This window comes from Phaenicophaeus curvirostris, chromosome 2, assembly GCF_032191515.1.
Source record: "Phaenicophaeus curvirostris isolate KB17595 chromosome 2, BPBGC_Pcur_1.0, whole genome shotgun sequence".
Taxonomy (NCBI): Eukaryota; Metazoa; Chordata; class Aves; order Cuculiformes; family Cuculidae; genus Phaenicophaeus; species Phaenicophaeus curvirostris.
Genome location: NC_091393.1, coordinates 57,581,455 through 57,603,883, shown reverse-complemented (window position 1 = coordinate 57,603,883; position 22,429 = coordinate 57,581,455). Strand labels below are relative to the sequence as shown.

General features: G+C 40.2%; 1 protein-coding gene across 4 annotated transcripts in view; it reads left to right on the top strand.

Moving 5' to 3' along the window:
* Positions 1 to 22,429, top strand: part of GRM1 (glutamate metabotropic receptor 1) — a 181,874-nt gene that overhangs the window by 471 nt on the left and 158,974 nt on the right. For all 4 annotated transcript variants that reach the window (XM_069852173.1, XM_069852174.1, XM_069852176.1 and 1 more), the window contains exon 2: positions 1,329 to 2,226. In XM_069852173.1, coding sequence (XP_069708274.1) covers positions 1,464 to 2,226 — 763 coding nt within the window. In that variant the 5' untranslated portion in view covers positions 1,329 to 1,463. The remainder of the gene's footprint in view (positions 1 to 1,328; positions 2,227 to 22,429) is intronic.

The following is a 22,429-nucleotide window of genomic DNA, read 5'->3' as shown; positions in this document are numbered from 1 at the left end:
TCTGCCCGGGGGAGCCTCCTTCGGGCGGCTGTGCCTGTGTGGACGCAGCGGCCGGGACGGCGGCTCTCCTCGGAGCATCGCCTTCCCCGTGACGGTCTCCAGCCCCGTCTCCGGCCGGCGGGGAGGGCAGGGGAGCGGCGGCCGGTCCGGGGCGACGGGTGCGGAGGCCGGTGTCCGTGCCTCGGGGTGCGCGCCCGGGTGCCTGCGGGATGCGGGGAGACCGCGGCGGCAGCGCCGGGCGAGGGGCAGAAGTTTGGGGAAAGCGCCCGGCGGTGCTCGCGGGCGGCCGTGCCGGCGGGGCCGGGGCCGGGGTTGGCGGGACACGGAGGTACCGGGACAGCGGGGCGACAACGGAGGCGCGGGGACAGCGGGACGGCAGCGGGGACCGCGGGGCGACTCAGCGCGGCGGCCGCTGTCCAGGGTGCTGACGGCGCAACAGCGACCCGACCCGGCCCGCCCCGGCCGCGCCCCCCGGAGCGGCTCAGCGCGGCCGCGGCCCCCAGGCTGCCGGGCGCTGTCCCAGGTGCTGACGGCGCAACAGTGACCCGACCCGGGCGCGCCCCCCGCGCCGCCCACCCCCCGCTTTCCCACGGCGTTCCCAGCCTCCCAGCCCAGCTGCCGGGCTCTCCCCGCCCGGAGCCTGCATGCATGTGCCGGTGAGGCACATCAGGACTTTGCCCGCTGTTGCCTTAGTAACTGACATGTATTTTCCCCCGCTTGTACATCTGTGTCCCCGTCTGGATTACGGTTTTGCCCCCCACACACGGAAAAGTTAATCTAAGCTGTAAAGTGGTTCCTTTCTTCTTCCCTTCGCTGACCTTTAAATGACATTTCCCCCGTCGCTGGCAGGCCGGATTGTTAGCTCTCTCTTTGCACCCCCTTTCTCTTGAGAAAGGAAATTGCTGAGCTGAGAAAGATGCCTTCGGAAGTCAGAAGCACTTATTGCCATTCTTCCAGGGCTGAGGCCGCCGGGGCGGGCTGGGACGCTGAGCTAACTACCTTGTGAAACTTTTAAAACTTCCCGGGGGCGGAGGGGAGGGTCTGTGCCGGCTGAAGGTGTGGAAAACAGCTGCTTCGACTTGAAAAGTGGACAGGAAAGAGATCGTATAAACTTAAGATATACGACAATGCATGATCTTATGTGAAGGTAAATACATATTTTAATCCCTCTTGAAACTTCCTTTTCGACTGCCTTTTCCAAAGCAAACTGACCCGGGCATTTGCAAAAGCAGTCATCTCCTCAAAACGTGTGGAGTCGCTTTATTGAGCTCTGGTTTGACATCGATTTCCTGACTAGTGTGTTTTATCCCCTGTTTCTATACCACCAGGTTAAAAATCCCTAGGATGACGGCTGCCTTGACATCTTCGAGAGTGGTGCTATAAGTCTTCGCTGTGATGGTACTTGAAGTAACTTGGGCACTAGCAGGGGGAAGCAGATGCTATTTCCTACATGTCCTTAAACCATGTGCAGGCAAGAGGAGCCCATGAAATTCGTCACCTGGATCTGGATGACATCCTGCAACAAAATGATCGGTGTGTTACTGGTCTTTTTCCCTGCTCTGCTCCTGGAGATGGACGTGCTGCCCAGGAGCGCTGGGCGGAAGGTGCTTCTCTCTGCAGCCTCCTCACAGCGTTCTGTGGCTCGGATGGACGGGGATGTCATCATCGGGGCTCTCTTCTCTGTCCATCACCAGCCACCGGCTGAGAAAGTGCCCGAGAGGAAGTGCGGGGAAATCCGGGAGCAATACGGCATCCAGAGGGTCGAAGCCATGTTTCACACTTTGGATAAAATTAATGCCGACCCGGTCCTGCTACCTAACATCACCCTGGGCAGCGAGATCCGAGACTCCTGCTGGCACTCCTCGGTGGCCCTGGAGCAGAGCATCGAGTTCATTCGGGACTCCCTCATCTCCATCAGGGACGACAGAGAGGGAGGCACCCGCTGCCTTTCCGACTCGCAGCCGCAGCCCCAGACCAGAGTGAAAAAGCCCATCGCGGGGGTCATCGGCCCCGGCTCCAGCTCGGTCGCTATCCAAGTCCAAAACCTGCTTCAGCTCTTCGACATCCCCCAGATCGCTTACTCCGCCACCAGCATCGACCTGAGCGACAAAACCCTCTACAAATACTTCCTCCGGGTGGTCCCCTCCGACACGCTGCAAGCCAGGGCCATGCTCGACATCGTCAAGCGCTACAACTGGACCTACGTCTCCGCCGTCCACACGGAAGGTAGGTATGGGGCAGCCCCACCGCATCCCCCGGGGCTGCCACCTTCTCCCGGAGAGGTGCTGGGGGGCCGGGGAGGGGGGATGGAGACGCCGTCTCCCGGCGAGGAGGAGCAGGAGCGTGTCCCCGGCGGTCCCGTCCCCGCGCCGAGTGGTTTGTGTGTTTCTAAACAAAGGGTTAACAGACGATAGCGACTAGATCCGGAGGTAACAGAGGCCCCGTCTGTGGTGGGTGCGGAGGTGGCTCCGTGGGGCTGGGGAGCAGGCATCGCTCGCCCTCGGTCGCTGCCACCAGGCGAAGTTCGGCATCTCTGCCTGAACGAAGCGGAGTGGCGGCTCGGCGGGGACTCGTGGATGAGCTGCTGGCTCTGCGGCGTGGGAACTCTGTTTCTGGGATGGCGAACGCAGGGGAAAGAAACCTGAAAATCCCTCTTACAGTCCAGGTAGCCCCTGCAAAGCCACGTCCCCTGGGGAAGAAAGGGCAGGAGGCAGTTTGTCAGCAAGTCCAGCCGAGCATGGGGTTTTTTTTTCATGCAATTGCGTGAAAAAAATGTTGCTCCGTACAATCTGTTCATAGTCAACAGGTTTTGTTAATTTTAAATATCAAGACAAAACCGTCAAAAGTAAGGATACTTTAAAAATTAGTCGCGGGTTTATAGCCAGGCTACGTGGACCAACACAAGTTTCAGAAGTAATTGCATTTGATAGAAAGCAAACTCTTGAGATATATTATTGTGACATTCTTACGGCCCAGACGTGGTCCTCAAACTGGGACTTTTGTGTATGGGATTGCAAACCTGACCACATTACTGCTGTAGTTTTGCAGACATTCTGTGTATCTGACTGTATGTCTTGTATGGATTTGATTTATTATTCCCTCTGGTTACTGAGCTGACTCCACACATTTTATTATCACAGAGATGACTAGGTAAAAATACTTAAGACATATATTATGATGAAGAAATGAAAGAATCTCCATGAAGAGTTGCGTGTACAAGATTCAAAGGTGAACTGGATTAAACCGGGCACCTAAAACGTGACAGTGTTGCAGTCTAGGGGGAGTGGGGAAGTAAGAGCAGGAGGCAATGACCTGCCATATGCAGTTCATCTATGTCCTGTTCGGATGAGAAAACAAACTGCTAGCAGGAGTTGGACATGAGCTATTAAGATTCTGTATTGCTGACAGATACGATTAGATCTTGTGGCAGGCCAGGGTGAAAAATAAACATGAAAGGAGTAAATTCTTTGTTGATGTAAATCACCATGATTCCCTTCAATGCTCCCTTCTGGGGAGCTATGCTAACTCAAAAGTGCCTGAGAAGCCACCTAAAGGGACTTGCTCTCTTACTTTCTCGCTCAGATGTAACTCTCCTTAACATTAGTGGACCTATCTTTTTTGGAAAAGACAACAGGTTATGAAGGTTATTTGTTAATTCCTTCTTAAAAGATCAGTATAAGTAACAATTTAATTCATCATGAGGAATTTTAATTAAATATCTGGTTTTATAAATATACTGCTAAGGACTTTGCAGGTTGTGCAACTTGATATTCACATTTGCTTTTTAAAATGATTATTAATTTGTAACTGCCATACCTCTATTGTTGGATTCAAGCTACAAAACCCACTGGAAAAATGTAGCAGGCTTGAACTTTAGTATTTTCTTCCAGAAAGACAAGTTAATAACCCCACCCCAATTGCTGTTGAGTGATTTCCAAAGAGAGGGTTTTTTTTTGTTTCCTGTTTAAAATGAAATTACTACTCGTGAAGATTGGTGTAAACTGTTACACTTCTGTTGCTTCAAATCCCCTGCATTTACTATGAGAGATCTGCCTGCTGGCGTGTTAAAGGTGGGATCATTCTTTGCAGACAACACAAAACCACTCTGAATAATAGTCTGCCTGAACAGGAGCTGCTCCATCCGTGCTATGTTTGGAAATACGGGGATAAAGTCTGGTTAGAAACATTCCTCCCACACACTTACTCATAGGCCGCTACACTGTCTTTATGGTGGGCTGTGAGGAATTCTAGGTTATCAGGGGTTGGAGAATCACTTCAGCAGGGACTGTGAGCAATCTAGGAAATCTAGGAAATGCACAGGCTGACACTGTGAATAAGTTAATTGTTTCACCTTCAAAGTAGTCCAGATCCAATCTGGTCACCTGTTGAGAGCAGAAAAGCTGTTTTGTTCTTGCCTGACCTCTTGTTCTCACGGGGATGGACAATACCCAGCTCTTGTAGGCACCCAGCCACAAGGGGATGCAATGAGACCACTACGCTCACTGACACCTGTGCCAGCTAGCCCTACTCCTCAGTCTACACTGGACCAGGGTCACAGAAGTGATGAAGCCCTCCTCAGACCATCTGAACCGTCCAGATCCTCTGTTTACCCTTCCTCTGTGCTTATACATAGCTGGAGTTATTAGAATGACCCAAACAATACCAGTCAACACAGTTATAACTTTAATGAAAATCAGAAATAAATACCATGTAATTCAGTGCCCACGTTTCTTAACATGAAACCTACACGTGCTGTGAGAATGAAGATAACAGTCACATAATCTGTAGCATGATGTCTTTAAGTAGTCCTCATTATCCTGCTTTACATTCGACACAAAAGTTTACTCTTCATGCATTAATACGATAACTAGCGTTGATTAGTGGTGATGACATTTAACTATATACAATCTCTACACACTGTTACGTGGAGTTGCATGAAGGTATGCAATCCTTGTTCTAGGGTGGGGTTTGTTTTGCACAGTTTTTTATTAAAATGTATAAACGCTGTGACTTGGGAAGATACTTCTGTGTTACTGAATAAAATCTGTTTTCATAGGCCCAGAGAGCACATTGCTCCTTTTATTGACCTGTGGGGCTCCACATCCAAGAACAAAAAAAGAAAGACAAATTATGTTTCATTATTTTATTATGTATCTCAGTTGAGCATTTTTGCACATCATGAAAGTGAATTTTTTCCAGAATGGGCAGCAGTCATTAGATGAGGTAAGAAATCTGTGCATCTGCTGGCTGAAGATATGTGACTGTATAGTAGCTGCAAAGCATTTTCAAGACTATTTTTTTTAAGGATTCCTCACAGGTAATCCAGTGTTGGAGTTCTTGGCATGTGCACATCTCAGCTCTTAGGGTTGGAAATAATTTTTATCTGCAAATGCACGTAAGGATATGTCTAGCTCCAAGCCAAGGCTACCTATGGAAATCAAGACATCAAAAGCACAATCCCAAATATGATAAGGGCAGAAGGAACTGCACTTGATAAGTGTTGCTTTCCAAGTGAGATATTCTGGTCTCCAGTGAGCTAACCTTAGAGTCAGGTCTTATTCTCAAATTACCAGGCAGCCACTGCTTATTTGTTGAAACTGAATTACAGGGGGCACTTTCTTCCTTGCTTGGAGAAGAACGCCTGGGCTGCCCTTGGATTGAGGCAAGAAATGCTAAATGGAGGTGGTGGTCACCACCTCTGCAGTGTTTTGATGATGAAGACACAGAGGTTAATAGGGTTTTGCCCAGAATATTCACAGCAGTTGTGAGATTGCTATAGGTTATTCCAGCTTCCAAAACCTGCAAGATATTCACCTTGGCTAGTGATTCGCAGAGTCTCCACTAAGTCCCTCACTTTTAGCTGCTCCTCCTATACATGAAGCAGGAGAGATGATGGTGTAAGAAACCTTTTTATCACCTCATTTTCAAAATTTATCTCTTCTGACTAAGCTTATAGAAATACTTACTGCCTGTGCTTTTCATTTAAATCACTGCACATGTTAGGCTTATAAAATGTATGTGAGACTGATTCTGTGAAAACAAGATCTGGATGTGCAGAATAGATCCGTTTAAGTACCAGTTACAATTTATAGCCCATTCTTATACTGTAGTATACAAATACCCCTTTATAAACAAAATTTCCATTCCAACTGATTAACATTCAGGCTTTGTAGAAACAACTTTGGAAATGGAATGATTAAATTAATTGCACCAAATTTTGATTGTTTATAGATTCATTTTACTGAGAGCACTGGGATGTTTCTAGTCTTGACCAATTTTGGAAGATTTGTATTGCCAAATACAAATTTCTTGAGTAAGGCTTAAAATGAACTATGACTCAGAAGGCACAATTGGAAAGATTTTCAGATCAAAGTAGATTGTAGGTAGGATGGAGCCTTGGGCAGCCTGGTCCGGTGCGATGTCCCTGCTTATGGCAGAGGGGGTTGGAACTAGATGATCTTTAAGGTCCCTTCCAACCCAAACTATTCTATGATAATCATTGCAATGATTTTTGATAACCTGACTGCTGCTCACACTATTGTAGTAACATACAGGATACTTCTAAACGTGGTTCTGTATGTTGGAAAGAGGATGGAGGGGAGTGAATCTTGCACTTTATTGCAAATTTCATAGGAAATAAGTTCTGTCAAGAGAAGTGACTAAAGTAGCTCTATAAGTAGAAGAAATTAATACTTATGTTTAAACATAAATAGGGCAATATCCATCAAATAGCTCAAAGGAATAATTTTCATGCATTTGTTATTTATTTCTCACAAGGTGTTTCTAGAGATTTTTCTAATAATATTATATTATTAATTCCACTCAATGATTGATACTTTCTTATAAAATTATGACCGGACAATAGAGAAAAGTAACTCCAATTCAAATGTTTGAAATTTCAGTTTGCAAATATTTCTGTAGATACCAACAGTTACAAAAATGCTCTTAAAGGTTAACCTCACGAATTCTTGTGAACTGTGTTTGAGGTGTGTGTTCACAAATGAATATTCCAACATATTTTTTTCTTCATTTAACTAGCTTCACTAACCACTTTCAGAGCCTTTGTAATAGGGAGAAAAGGAGACAGAGATATCCCAAGGAGGACAGAAATTAACCTGAAAACAAGTAGGAATTATAGTATTCCCTGCATTGGACACATTAATTGTATTTATCAGAAGGTGCTGGGAGAATCATTTACATTATATGAAGCTGACAAAATTATTGTGGGTGACAAACACCACAGAGATCAAGCGAAATTTCTTCTTGAAAATATATTGCTTTGGAGTACTCCTAAATTCACAAATAATCTAGCTTTCCAGCTATACAACTGGCAGGTACATGAGTTAAATCAACTCAAAAGACTAATTTAATTTCTGTGCCTGCCTTTTCAGCACTGTTGGCAGAATTCATATTTATCAGTCAACACCATGGTTCATTTGTGCTTTACTTCTATTTTTTCTGCATTTGCCCTTGCTTTCAGAGTTGCGTGTCCCATGACCCTCGTAAACATCTGCAGGATTCTTGACTTACTGAGGATGGTTTTAAAAAAGTTAAATGAACTTTCTCAAGAAATGTGAAAATGCCTCTAAAATATTCCTTTGAATATATAGTTGATAGTATGGAGGTGCTTATGCTTAGGTTTCTCAGATAGAAACCCAAAAGCTACGTGAAGGGAAATCATGTAACTAGAAGTGTTGTCACCCATTGTGAAAGATTTTTCAGGGGACTGCTGCATCAGTGAGCTGATAACTGTAGTGAGAGGCCAGGAGCATTGCACCTGCCACACGCAACCCGTAAAAATACTGATTAAAGTAATTTCTTAGTGGTGGTCACTCACCCACCTGAAACAATGGGGATTTCAGTATGTTTACTGGGTGGTAGGTGTTCACAGCACAGACCACTGGCACAGACGGCACTAATTAATACCTGTGCTGGCAGTTGGGAGAGGAGGGCCAGAAGCTGACTGAACATGAACTACAGTAGTGTTTCACCAAAGAAACTATTCCTTCATCTATGGTCATCTACAAGATGGTAAAGGATATCACCAGAGGTGGATGAGGACAGAGAATCCTCCTAGCCACCTTCACAAGCAGTACACTCAGAGAATTAATTTAACTTTTCTGTTGTGGTTTTATCTTCCCTGAGTGCTCTTGTATGGAACTAGTTAGCACTGAATATCAGTCAAGTTTCTCATTTCTGAAATATTTGAAGAGTGGTGGGTTATTAGATTCTATGCATTTATGTCTCAAAATTGTTTTGTCTTGTTTTATTGTGGTTTTGTATTTCATTTGCCAAGGTATGCTCTGTTCTCTTTTCTGTCATTAACACACAGCTTAGACTTTTAAAAGTATTTTTTTTACTTTACTTTATTTTGTTTTATCTTAATAGCTTTAGGAAATTTACTTTTCTGCTTTGTCATAGTGGCTTTTTTGATCCTTCTGGAGCTTTGTCTTGCAGCTTCTCATGCATTTCATGTAATTCATTAGTATTTCACTCTTTTAGCTTCTCCTTTCAAATTCCTTGAAGTTAGTTTTTTCATTTTTTATATAATTTGTTTTCGTTTATATTAAATATTACTGTCACTGATATATTTCATAGGTAGCTTTTTCTGTCCAAATATTGTACAGTCACAATTACAGAGAATTTTTTTGATAGATAGATCTTAATAAAACTCAAGACTAAATAAGGAGTTGTTTCTTCTTTTGTGAGTTCAATGAGCAGCTGAATAACACACATGTGAAAGAAATCAATGCACAGTATGTAAGATTTGCCTTCATTTTCCATTATCTAACCTACAGTCTGGCAGTATTACATACAGAGCTAGGGTGTGTTAATAGCCTTTTGTGACACTTGGGGTGCTTTTTAATGAAAAGTGCTGTGCGACACAAGCTGTCCTTTTCTCCTGCGATGTGCCACTACCCAAATGACTTGTGTCTATCAAAAAACAGTGTGACAGTTATTTAATCTTACAGAAAATTCATATTGTTTGTTATAAAATGCCATTGTCCTCTGTTTGAACAATTTTCATTTGTATTCTCTCTTGAATGTTTTTAAACAAATTAATTTATTAAAGTATATTTGAATTGCATTAACACCAGTGATGATTTACAAGTCCCTTTTGAAATCTGATAGAAGTATTGTACGGACAGACATTTGGCAGTTCTGGTAGACAAATCAGAGAAATCCATGTCCTGTGCTGATGCAGAGACCAAGTGTAGCTGTAAGGCTCTTGATCCAATGCTCATTCAAGTTAGTTGGTGGTCCGCTGTTGAGTCCAATGGATCCTGAATGGGGCTCAGCATCACCATCAGATGATATCTTGTCAGGCTATGGAACTGACATCCCTCACAGGGTTTGTGAATCCCAGAGCTAGAAAGATCTCATCGTTAATTGAAAGTAGTATAAAATTGTGTGAAGGCAAACTGTGTTTGTTGGATTCGCATAGATAATAGATTCTATTCATAAACGTAATTTTTTTCCTTCCAAGTAGAAGAAGGCTAAATCTAGTTCACTTCTTCCCATACAAATTCCCCAGTGAATTTAACTCTTCTTTCTCTTTGCAAATTGCAGTTTTTTGACCAGCAACTTTCATTCTTATTCATCTGTGTGTACAGATGGATTCGTACAAGCTAGTAATTCCCCAAACATTTATTCAAACGAAACTCATCCTGGCAAACTGCAGTAAGAATATTGCTGCAGTGACAGCTATTTGAATTCTAAATAAGTGTTCATAAATACTTACTTAAGGTGTCTGGTCAGGCTCCATTGAACATTGAATGTCTCCTCCTGTGTGGAGTGGAATATAAAAGATAAATTTGTAATTAATTGTCAGGAAGTGAGAAAACCTTTCATGCTTATTTGTATAAGCCTTTTTAACCCACATGATTCTTTGGAGAGGCTTTAGCAAATGGAAATTTGGCATGTAGATCATCATGTTGGGTATTGAAAGATCGTGAAACTCCTAGTGAGGCTCTTTCTCTGAAATACAAGACTCATACGCGTATATCTCAGCCTCTTGCCTGAGTAGCAAATATGTGAAATGGAATATTGACAGTGCTGTAAAGGAATTCCATATTATCAGCACTGCTAAAACTGCTAAGATGATTAGAGAGACTGGAAAGTTAAAATCCACTCCTACTGAACTGTCAGAATGGGGTACAGAAATGGACCAACAGCACTCTCTAGGAGGATGCCCTTATTTGCTAGGTCATTATTCCCTGGAAGGGTAATACTCATATTCAGGATCAGATTAAAAACTCTACAGCTATACAAAGTAGAGTACTGAGCTAGGATGGTTGCTCTGCTGGAACAAAAGTGCTTAAGATTTTGAGAAGGAGGAATGAGCCGGGCTGCAGCCCTGGCAGCCTGGGTACCACTTATCCACAGCATACCACACATGAATTTCTTCAGCTAAGCCATCTGCTTTTTCATTAGTCCTTTTTTGTACCCTTCCCTCTCAAGGCACTACAGTTATGGTCCCCAACTGTCAGTGCATTGCCTTATAAATAGGTGTAGGCATCCTGTTTCACATAGATATCTGCCCAGCTCAAACCCTTCTTTGTCCACTGACAAGTATGACCAGGACTACAACATCTGACAGCTCAATCTGTTGAGCTGCTAGTGCTGGTCACCCAGAGCGAGAATTCCTCCTCCTTTCCACGTAGTGTCAAACTGCAGGTGAATTTACAAGAATGACAAGAATGTTTTCCATGAGCTCCTTCTGGATTTGTCACTGACCTCAGAAAGAGATGGCCAATATTCTGTTAAACATATGCCCCACAACCACACCTACAATGGGGTCCTTCAGTGCTGGAATCCTGCAAAACAGTAGGATAAGGATGTAGTGAAAGTATGAGCTTACAGTGTAAGGACAGTAATGTACAAACCTAATGTTATGAAATTGAGTGCAGCAGTGAATATTGATTTCAATATATCATGAAATGGTCAAAAATGTATAGTGTTGAGTTGTGCCAAAAATGCAAATGTGAAAGACAAAAGGGCTATCCTGGAGAGCTGGCTGTGAAGACAGCAATTGTCAGAAAAATAAGAAGATGATGGTTCAGGACTCAGCTGACAAAAAATTGCAATTAAATTAAAATCAGCCAGTGTGACTCTGCAGAAAACAGATCTTCTCAAACGAACCTGATTTTATTCCCTGATGAAAATGTGAACTTGGTAACTACAGATAGCAGTGCAGATGGAATATCTTGGATTTCTGTAAGGCGCTGAATTAGTATTACTGGATATTTTGATTTATAAAGCAGTATGCAAAGTCAAAACAGACATTGCATAAATTAAAACTCAGCACACTGACTACAGCAAGTAAAGACTGACCATTAAATGAGCTTGTATCTATTGCACAGCACAGAGCTCAACAAAGAATCTAATGTCTCACTGTCTTCATCAATGACAACAAAGCATCATTGCTGACAAGATAGGCAGATTTTTGAAATGGCAGTTAATGGAGACAAAAGGGAAGATTTAGATCTCTTGGTAAGCTAGGCTCAGTCTAAGAAAATACTGTCAAATATCAGACATAAATACAGGAATAAGGCATATGTGAAACTTACACAGGAGAAGAATTGTGTCCCTGAAATAATTCTTATATGGTTACAGAGCAGCTGCATAAAAACAAAGAAAAAAACCCCAACAAGCCCCAAACAAACAAAGCAACCCAAAATACAAAAAGCTAATGTAATCCTTGAGAAAGTGGAAACTTTACTTCATTCTGAGGATTATTTGTACTAACTTCACTCTTCTTTGTTCAGTTCTGTTCCTGAAATTTTAAAAAGAAAGTTAAAATAGCGAAAAGAGATAGGGGTAATACCCTATGAGGGCTGAAAAAAATGCCTTACAGCAGGAATCTAAACCAGCTTAGTTTATCAGGTTTGTCAAAAAGAGATACAGCTTTATCAAAGACCATTCAATTTCCTCCAAGCAAACAAAACCAATAGGAAGTATTGGGCTTTGTATCCTAATGGTTGAATGCATAACAAGCAGCAATTGCTGGTGAGTCAACAAATTTCAATTAGGAAAAAGACAAACTTTTTAATCTGTGGCAGTGATTAACCACTGGGGGAAATGACTGAGGGAAGTGATACATTTTCAGACTTTTGTTGTTGTCTAAGAAAAATTTTCTCCAGACGTTCCAGAAGAGTTTTATTCAAAATGCAAGTCATTGGACACAGCGAGGTGGGATCTGGAATGAGTGAATTTATGGGCTGTCATTATACAGGTGGTCACATATGAAGACCTGACTATTTGCTGTATGAAATCCTATTCATTTATGGATAGCATTGGTTGTACAAACAAGCAGGACAAAAAGTTTAATTTAAAAAGTAGCTTGACAGTCATGTGTTTCACAGAATCACAGAATCACAGAATAACCAGGTTGGAAGAGACCCACCGGATCACCGAGTCCAACCGTTCCTACCAAACACTAAACCATATCCCTCAGCAAATCGTCATCTGCTTAGCTGCCTCGGAAAATTCAAAGTATCCTGTGCTGTTCTTACTGATTGAAGAGGAAGAGAAACTCAGGATGAAATAATCCCCTCAGTCAAATTCAGTCTGCTGTTGCAGTTTGTGTGTGTTATTTTAAGTCAATATTTGTTCCAGCAGTTGGTGTTTGTTATGCATTTTACCATTAGATTAGAGAGCCCTTTAGTTCCTACTGTTTTTGTTTGCTTAGGGGAAATTTTCGCTTTCATGGCAATTTTAGTCTGCGTTTAATCTCTTAGTTGTGACATAAATGTTGGCCACTGTGAATGAAGCAAACAGCAAGTTTTCTAAAAGGATATAGTGACATTTTTTTCTATGGTCTCATTAATTAGAATACTATTTTGTACCTAAAATTATATAATTCATCCAACAGCCCATGCTAGATTAAAAAAAACCAACTTTAGAAAAAACCAAGAAGCTGGTGGATAGGTTAATTAATATTTTTGCCTAACAGCTTTTTTAGAAAGGAATTCAGTGTTGAATTTTGTGAATATTTGTTTTAATTTCAGCAGAGAAAGTATGGGCATTGAAATTTTTGATTGTTTCAGAACACAATCAGCACATTGTAGGTGGTATGCCTTCACACAATGATCACCTTAATGTCCTCTTACAAGGCAATGTAGAGTATAGCCATGTTTGAAAATTCATTGTCCTTGTCACACCTACTTGTGCTTTTTCTACGTAGTCCAGATATATGTGACATAATTTATTCCACTTTTGTCATAGCTGCGGTGTTGCCTGTGAAATGGGAAGCAGAAATGTGCAGGTACCACAAATATCTGAAGTCACATCACTGCTTTTTGTAGCTTATATCCTGAGGACAAATGAATAATAAAATGCCGTTTAAAATTCTGGCAATACATGTGTATTTACATTCAGAACTATGACTCGCTTTAATGAAGGAAATGAGAAGTTAGTTATGGACTGAAATTTAGCCATACATCTGACCCTATAGAAAGATCCTTTAAGGTGCAGAATACTGTTTCTTGATCCTAAAAGGGATGTGAACACTAGCTTAACTTTAAGCACTTGGATTATGGAGGGCAAGGATTAATCATACACTTACAGGGCACAGTTTCTGAGGATTCCTCACGTCACAGCAGTGCCCAGTGCCTTACAAGTTTAGGCACAATGTGCTTATTTCACACTAAAGACAAGCTTTCTACCAATAAAGCTAACATTTATAAGCCTTGTAGAAGTCCATGTACTGAGTTAGGCTAAGGAGAAACTAAATGACCTTGGAACTGTGCATATCAGAGGATTATGAAAACTGATGAGTGAGTTGACTAAAGACTGCAAGCTGCTGGAAAAAAAAAGGCAGGATTTTGGATGTGCTGCTTTAAAGAGAGAGGTAAAAATTAGTTGCTGCTGTCTTTCTTAGTTTAAATCCAGGTAAACAGCCAGCCAGCTGAATGCTGAATCATCATTGCATTTGACCATGTAAGAATTAGGATTTATTTTTAAATATTGTATTTATTTTGCTTTTGCTAACCATTTGCTAAAATCTGGATACACTAGGGTAAATGTCAGCTGGATTTTTTTTCTTTCTCATTTTTTTGATGAATATTTTCTGAGTGCTGATTTGTATGTACTTAAGTTCACAAGGTCGGACAGCACTTTCATCGTAGTAGATGCAGGAATATCACACATGAAAGGAACTATTGCTGTATCTCACAAAAAGACTTCTCTTTTAAGAGACTACTGGCTTTTTGGTGTTGCCAGCCTCTTTATATGAGTGCAAACTACAGACTTTCTTAACTTTCAAGGAAGCTATCTGAAATGGTTGAACCTCTAACAAATACTAACTTAAACTACACAACATATAAAATACACAAATTTTGTGAATCAGGTTTCTTTTTAATTACAAATTAAAGTTTATATTCAGAATAAACACTACAAATGCCTCATGGCTTAGTAAGCTGGTTTCATTTTGTATCCAGCAGAACACTGTCAGTCACTGACTAGGAGATGCCATGAAACAGCACTGGCCTACCTTGTTTTGGGTGGAAACTTCTAAAAATTAAGGGATTCTTGTAGGATCATTTGATTTCACTGAATCAGCACCTTCCAAAAGAGGAAACACCCTATAGAAACCTTCTAACTGGCTCTACCTCTGGCTCTACCTCTAACTCTGGGTCTCATCATCCCATCCTGTAGAAATCACAGCCTGTGTGTTTCTGTACCCAGTCTTTCCTACAGCTCACTTTCGCAGACCCATCTCACAGATTCTATATTAATACCTGGAACAGTTTTTAAATGGCTTCGTTGATTATTTATTGTTTTTAGAAGGTATTGTCTTCTGGAAAAGCAGACACTCATTGCTGAATCTCTCTCTTCAATACTGTTCTTTTCATGTTTTCACTATAAGCCACCATGCTTTGGTAATTTGAACAACCAGATGTAAGCATCTCTGGACCAGGCAGAATTGATGATCGTGACCTAAGTCTCCAGGAAGTCCGTTTTCATACTGTAAAAATATTAAATGTGTCTGAGCTGATCCGTAAGCTTAGTTTTCAGACAGGCAAATCATTCGAAAAAGGCATTGTAGTCATTAGAATTAGATCATAATTAGCCTTTTATTATTGCAAGTTATTTTAATCTAAAGATAGAATTAACTTTCAACACGGTTCCATTGATGTCACTGGAAGATTTGCTACTGATTTCTGTAGGAAGAGGTTGGAGGCATAATTATTACAAAGTTTCAATGTAAATATAAATGCATATGCGGAAAATGTGCATGGATATTAGGAAAGAGGCTTGTAAAACAGGGAAGCTGAGGGAAAGACTGTATATTTTACTAATAGAAACAATATTTCATCATTTTGCCTTATTCTTATGTAGAAAGAATTCAGGCATACATTATAAAAACATAAATCTTTATAAAGAAATTCTTCATGGTGATGTGTATTTGAATTTCAGTCTCAGGGAAATTTTGCTTTAGATTGCTACTAATTATCTTTGTGGTGACAAGGACCCTTGTTATTTAGAATAAGGGAAAAAAGATGTTCTTCATACTGTAATCAGGAACACCAATAGAAAAATTCTTACATTTTAATGAACTGTAGTGTAGGAATGATGCACACCTGCAAGCACAGATGTTTTACACTTAATTTCTGCAACTTTGATTTTATTTAGAGCATTTAAGTTCTGCACGCATCAAGGAGTTCTGCTTCACTGCTAATCAGGAATTGATCCAGGAGATAAGAAAGATCCAAATATGCTTCACAGTTATATGAGGAAAACAGAAAAAAAAAATTGGGATATTTTACTTGAATCCTAACTCAGCTTGAAATGGTGATTTGCTGCAGCTCAGCTGTGGAGATTAGTGATTCATTTGTGTATTTATTATGGGAAAAAGCGCTTTGGACAACTGAAAATGAATTATTTCAACATTAAAAGAATGTTTTATTCTTGAGCACTTTTAGCAAGAGCCAAGGAGGTCAACCTGATGGTGTTTCTTATTTTACATTTTATCTCACTGATAACACTAACTGGAAGAGATTCTGGATCAACTTTTCTCTGGGAAGATGGGAATAACATTGTGTGAAGCATTACTGTCAAATGTTATGCTGCCATATTTTGCAAGAACCTTTTAAAGTGTTCATTGCTCCGAACAGTGGGTTGATCCTGGCCGGCAGCCAACCATCCACACCACTACTTGCTCACTTCTCCCCATCCTGTACCAATGGAATGAGGAGATAAAGTAGGAAGAACAAGAGAGAGCAAACTTCTGTGTCAAGTTAAAAACAGCTTAATAGATGCAGGAAGGGGGGAAATAAACAAGCGAAGCGAAGGAAATTACTCACCACATCTGACAGACAGACCTACACCCAGTCAGTCTCCAGACTCTAACCCCCTTGGAAACTGCCCTCCCCTCTTCTTGTTTCAGTTTTTATTGCTGAGCACATTGTGATATAGTGTGAAGTAACCTGCTAGCCAGATTAAGTCAGCTGTCCTAGTTGTGTCCACATCCAGTATACTAGCGAACCCCAGCCTACTCACTATAAGGGAAAGAGAAGGCACAGCGGGAAAAAGAGAATGCCCTGGTGATATGCCATCACAGTTCAGCAACAGCTAAAACATTGATGTGTTATCAATGCTATTTTAGTGACAAATCCAAAGCACTGCTTCATACAGGTTGCTATGAAGAAAGTTAACTCCATTGCAGCCAGATCTAGTAAAGTCTAGCTGAAGAAACACTATATTTCAGTGATTAAATCACTCTTCTCTGTGAAAAATGGATTTTCTTATCCTCTGATGTTGAAACTGAAGCTCTATTGACCACTTCTCTGATAAGTGCTCTAAATGCTGAACTGCTTGACTTGAACTTCTATGTCTGCAGAGGCCTCATTGGGTCTGCAATGTTGGCAGATGGAAGCTTTCACAACTAACACATTAAAGATATTTAAAAAATAACACAAGAAATGCATTATCATTTCAAATTGTAGATAGTCAAGTACTTGGAAGTGTAACATTATTTAGTCTAGATTTATAGCCTAGAGCACTTTAATGGATGGTTCCCAGGCTGGATGCTTTGAGCTTAAGTGACACACATCTGTGTGACTAACTGAGCTGACAAGTTATAGGAACATTTTATAGATATATGACATACGCTTCACTTAAGTTTGTAAGTTTCTTCCTTTTTAACATGTTCCCAACTGTTCTAGAAGCTGTGGTTTTATAAAAACTTCAACTGTTTTGAAATAGGGAACATATTTAAGGAATGCAGATTGCACATAGAGGTCCAGCTTTGGTGTCACTTGCATGGAAGTTCCCCAAGACATAGTCCAACTCAAAATTACATGATTCTTCAAGCATCTTCTTCATGGACTCACCATATTGTATAATTGTATGTGTATGTGTACTCATTCCCATTTTAAAATCCAGCCTGGTAAGTTCTTTAATACCAATAGTTCTCTTGGAACATTGTTCTAGAGTTTCATTCCTTCTACAGATAAAAGTTGCTTAATGCTTTGCTTTGCTTTTGGTTCTTGCTTTGGAAGGGTTTTTTTTGTTGGGGTTTTTTTTTTTTTTTGATTGAGCCCTTGATTGAGCTCACTTGAAGTCAGTCACATCTTCCTGTCTTTCTTTGAAACTTCACCAGTTTTCCAATATCTTGTATGACTGGATATTACCTCAGAAGCAGTCATAACGCTATGAAATGGAATTAAGGTAGTATGATGTCTCTGTTACTACAGTATCATACTTATTTATATAACTAAAAACCAAGTCTATATTTTTTTAGCCATAACATTACCTTTACTTATCTACTTTAATTCCCAAGCCAGTAATCATATCCTATGATGGAATCCAAGATCCTGTATGCACAGCATTTTTAGTTCCTGAGAATTTAAATTTATGTGTGCATTTAACTGTATATTTCTGTGTCTATGCACAGTTTACTGAATCAACTAAATCATGCTGCGTTAGTAATTTGTCTCCCAACCTTTCTGTCATTTGCAAATGTTACTGGTAATGCTTTTGTATTTTTGTTTTTTTCAGGTCACTGGTATATGTTAACTAGTAAAATCTAAGAACAGATCCTTATGGGACACAGTACAGACACCCATTAAATGCGTGTTGATTCACTGCAAGTATATGTTGACATCTATCAGCCAGATTTGAATCTTTTTTAGGTATGCAATACTGATTCTTATAATTCCAGGTTTATAACCAAAGTATTATACAAAATGAATATCCTCTGGAACTGTATTGCATTGACATTACGTTTAATAACCAAGCTTGTAAATCCATTGATAGAAGATATTTTGAATAAATGAATTTGAAAGATCTAGTTTTCACATACAGATAACAATTATATTGCCTTAGCTCCTTGTTATTTTCCTACTCGAGTTCCATGTCAGCTCCTGAGTTATATTGTCCAGAATGGATGTCAGGCTGACAGACCTGTAATAGCTCAGGTTAACTCACTTATCTTTTTAAAGCATTGCACAACACTTCCTCTGTTGCAGTCCTCTGGCACTTCACAACAGCTATTGAAAATCATTTCTAGTAGTTCACAGAGCTCGTCAGCAACTTCTGTCAGAAGTTATCTCAACACATCCATTTTAAAATGCCTGCCTTTTGGAGCTGCCACTTGATTTCCTTCTGAGCTGGGGAGGGAAATTACCATTCACCATCACCAACACTGTCATCATCTCTGGTATGTATACATTATCTGTCTCTTTCCCAACATCCAGAACATAAAAGCTTCAGTATCTTGCTGTTCTGCAGAACCCTTTCAAGCACTGACCCATCATCATTATAATTTATCATTTTCCTTTTCTTTCTTTCTTTTCTTTTCTGAAGTTCCCAGCTTCTAATGTTTCTCTGTTACCTTTTGTGCTCCCATGACATGGATGGTAGCCAAAAAGCATATTTTATTCTTTTTTCCCAGCACAGGAAAGTCAGTTCAGAGCTAAGCAAAGAACGTAACTGGGAGGGCTTACTGGGAGAATCAGAGGAAGGCACAGTTCTGCTGCCCAGTTTGCCTGTTCTAGGTCTGACAGGGGGAGAGATAACATGTGACAATGGCAGCTGCTGCTGCTAGGGGAGTGACAGCTCCTGAGAGTAGTGGTCCGGGCTCCTGGCCTCCACACTGGGGGCACTGCCAGGACCGACAAACCTGCTACTCCAGAGCTTTCACCCAGACCTGCATCTCGGGCTCTGTCCTCCCTTCTGCTCATGCTTTTGACAGACTTTGAGTCAGCTTCAGTGACACAGCTCCCTGCAGGCAGATGGCTGTTTCTGTATGTGTTCAGATGATGGCAAATGTCTGATGCTGTTGCTCAGAAAGTTTGCCCAGTCAACATTTGGGCCACTTGAGTCATTATTGTGCCTTTGGCTGTGCCTGCAGTTGGGTTTTGCATTGAATAAAACAGTATTTTGTTTCTCAAGGATAGTAAGTACAGCAGATATCTCACAGGAAGTATCTGTTCCCAGCATAGTGTTATGACAGCTCTCAGCTCTATGAGACAAGAAAGGAAAACAGTCATTTGTGATTAAATAAAAATTGTTCACACCACCCCATAAGTACTTTGTGTTCATTAATATATGGATATCCACTCAAAATAAAACATTATTTACCAAGGGAGAAAAAACCAACTAATCCACTCAATCATGAAAATGGAAATATCTTGCAGAGATCTTAAGAAACGTTAAGAAAAACAGAAAGCTTTCTGCCTTTAACTTTCTTTAGTTTTGCTAGATTAGAGTGCAGGCATCGTGTCAAAAGACCAGCAGTGCTTGTTAGAGAGCATTTATCAAGTGCTAACTAGAGGATGAAGGAAAATTGAAATGCCATTACAATCTTATTCTTCATTAAAAGTGCAATACTAAATTTTCCACTAATTCGTTTTGACAGATGATATCCTGACAGAGTTGACACCTATAACAAAATGTGACTAAAGTGGATGCAATGCAGGAAGTAGTGTTTTACATTATTTTTCCTAGCACTACAACGTCAGTGAAATAGATAAACTGGACCTAGATTTTTTTTCTTAAATCTTTTTTTCTTAATTTTTTTTCTTAAATCAATACTTTGTGTTATAGGCAGATACCTACCTACAAAAATACCAAAACCATTAGTTTCTTAGAGTATAAGAAAAATGAAGTAATTAATGTGATTAACATTACCAAGGAAAACTGTAGCATCTAAGCTCTTTTCCCAGGCAATGCGTGAGGTGACATTTTAAAGCATGATTTCACTAATAGTCTTCTCTCAAGTCAGATTTTTTTTTAATTGGAAATGCAAACATTATTTTATTGGAGCTGTTGATGAGATTTAACAGAAGATGGAGTGCAATGGGGGGAACTCTTGCAAGTTACTTTATTGTAAAACTTCAGTAACAGCTCTCTTTGGGATGTAGGATTGAAAGCTAGGTTGGCAGCTGTGTTCCAGCAAGGTATTTCAGAGGTATTTCGGCAACTTATTTCAGACATACGTCATGATGTTTGTTTGCTGGTTATTGAGAATGACTCTAGTCTGTGGCTGAGAAATGCCAAATGAAACTCATCACAAACACAGGATTTAAGTCTCAATAATGGTCCTGGCTGTTCCTAAGCTTTTCTCAAGATATTATTACGAGGCTTCTCTACCATTTACTGAGCAAAAGTGATTCCAAGGAAACCATACATCACAACTGCTTTTAGCAGGCAGTATAGGCTAAAAAGCCACAAAGCTGCTGCACTAGTTGAGAGGACAATGAATGCTTCCATGAAAAGAAGTGATTCTCCCTGGGCAGATATATTAGCAGTATGCTGCCAAACATGGTCCCAGTGCCAATGAGAACTTGGCTACTCAGTTGCCTTTACGAATGTTTTTTTGCCCACCACTGAATGAATGAATAATCTTAGGGAGCAGAGAATAGAGGTAACAAATAGAATCATCAGACACAGTTCCTTTGGCTACAGACTACTATGGAATAAATTATTCCATAAGGTTCCTGTATATTAATTCAGTAAATAAACAGTTTGCCTTGTTTTCTGTGTTTTTTTCTTTTTTTTTTAAAATAATTGCAGTAAGCTGTCAGATGATACCTTAAGAATACTATCTTGAAATATTATTTTTAAATAAGAGGTTAAATTTATCTCTAGCAGAGTCTAGCCACTTACATTTTTTATCAGAACTCTTTTTGTTTTCTTTTTAATTTTTTAATTTTGTTTTCAGCATGCCTTATTGATTTAGTATGCCCTCTTTGTAAGCTAAGGAAGATACAATGAGACAGTTTAGAAATATTGCCATTCTATATTGTAAGAATTCTCAGAGGCATTGTATAAGATTGCAACCCTCTTTTTTTTCAGCAGTCATTTACTTGAGCCTCTGTTTTTAAAAAATAAAGTCAATAAAAATTCAGTCCATATAATTTCATACTTTTTTTAAAGGATCACCAATTAAAAGTTTGGGTTTAAGCTAATAAATGCTTGGAATTTCTCAAAAAGCACCGACCTAAGATTAGGGAAGACAAGCTACTTATCTAAAAATGGAAATCCTTATGCAAAAATGCTATACTAATAGTCATCAGCCAAAATAAAACCTTTTCCGGGATTCGAATAAGAATACAACAATATATCTTTCACTTAACTGACCTTTAGCAGACTTCAAAAGATACTTGCAGGTCCATTTGTCTTTTCTGATTCCTTGGTAATTCTGAGTGTTCCATAAGGTGTACTTGATGGCCCTCCTGAATTCACCAACTATTTCTGGGTTTCTTATACTGGTCTTAGGTTTTCCCACTCCATACACGGAGGTTTTTAAAAATCAATTTATCTCAGAAGACATAGAATCATAGAATCATAACCAGTTTATCTCCTTGGCTCCCAAAAGCCTATGAGCGTGGCTTGTCAACCATGCATTTTTGCTTTTAAACATGGCCCCTCTCTACTGCTGTAACTGTCTTGGCAACACAAACTCCTTGCCTCTGTATAAACAGTGCACACCGAGAGAATACACATAGAGGAATACTGGAATGAAGGAAGAAAGGCAAATCTAGAAGACAAGTATTGCTGATATTTATTAAAATTTCCAGACTTACACAGCTTTCATCACTTGGCCTTTCTCTGTATCAGATTGCAACAGCTTTGTAAAAAATGTCAGAAATATAAAGCGCTAAGTGACTGTTTTTGCACTAGTACATGCATGTAACTCCTGATTCAAACAGTGAAATACACTTCACCAAAACAGAGTAGATTTTGGCCCTCACTGTGTCATTTAGCGTGCTTTCCAGCAGCATGTATATAGTCAGATTATTAAAGCTGAAAATTGAGGTTTGCCTAAAGCATCTCCTTACAATGCATTAACAAGAATAACCATGTGCTTTTCTGATTATATTAAAACATAGACAGATGTATAAGGTAAGATTGTAGATACTTTGAAGATGTTTTTTAGTATAAAACTAATCTTAGACACAAAATCTCATACATATAGAAT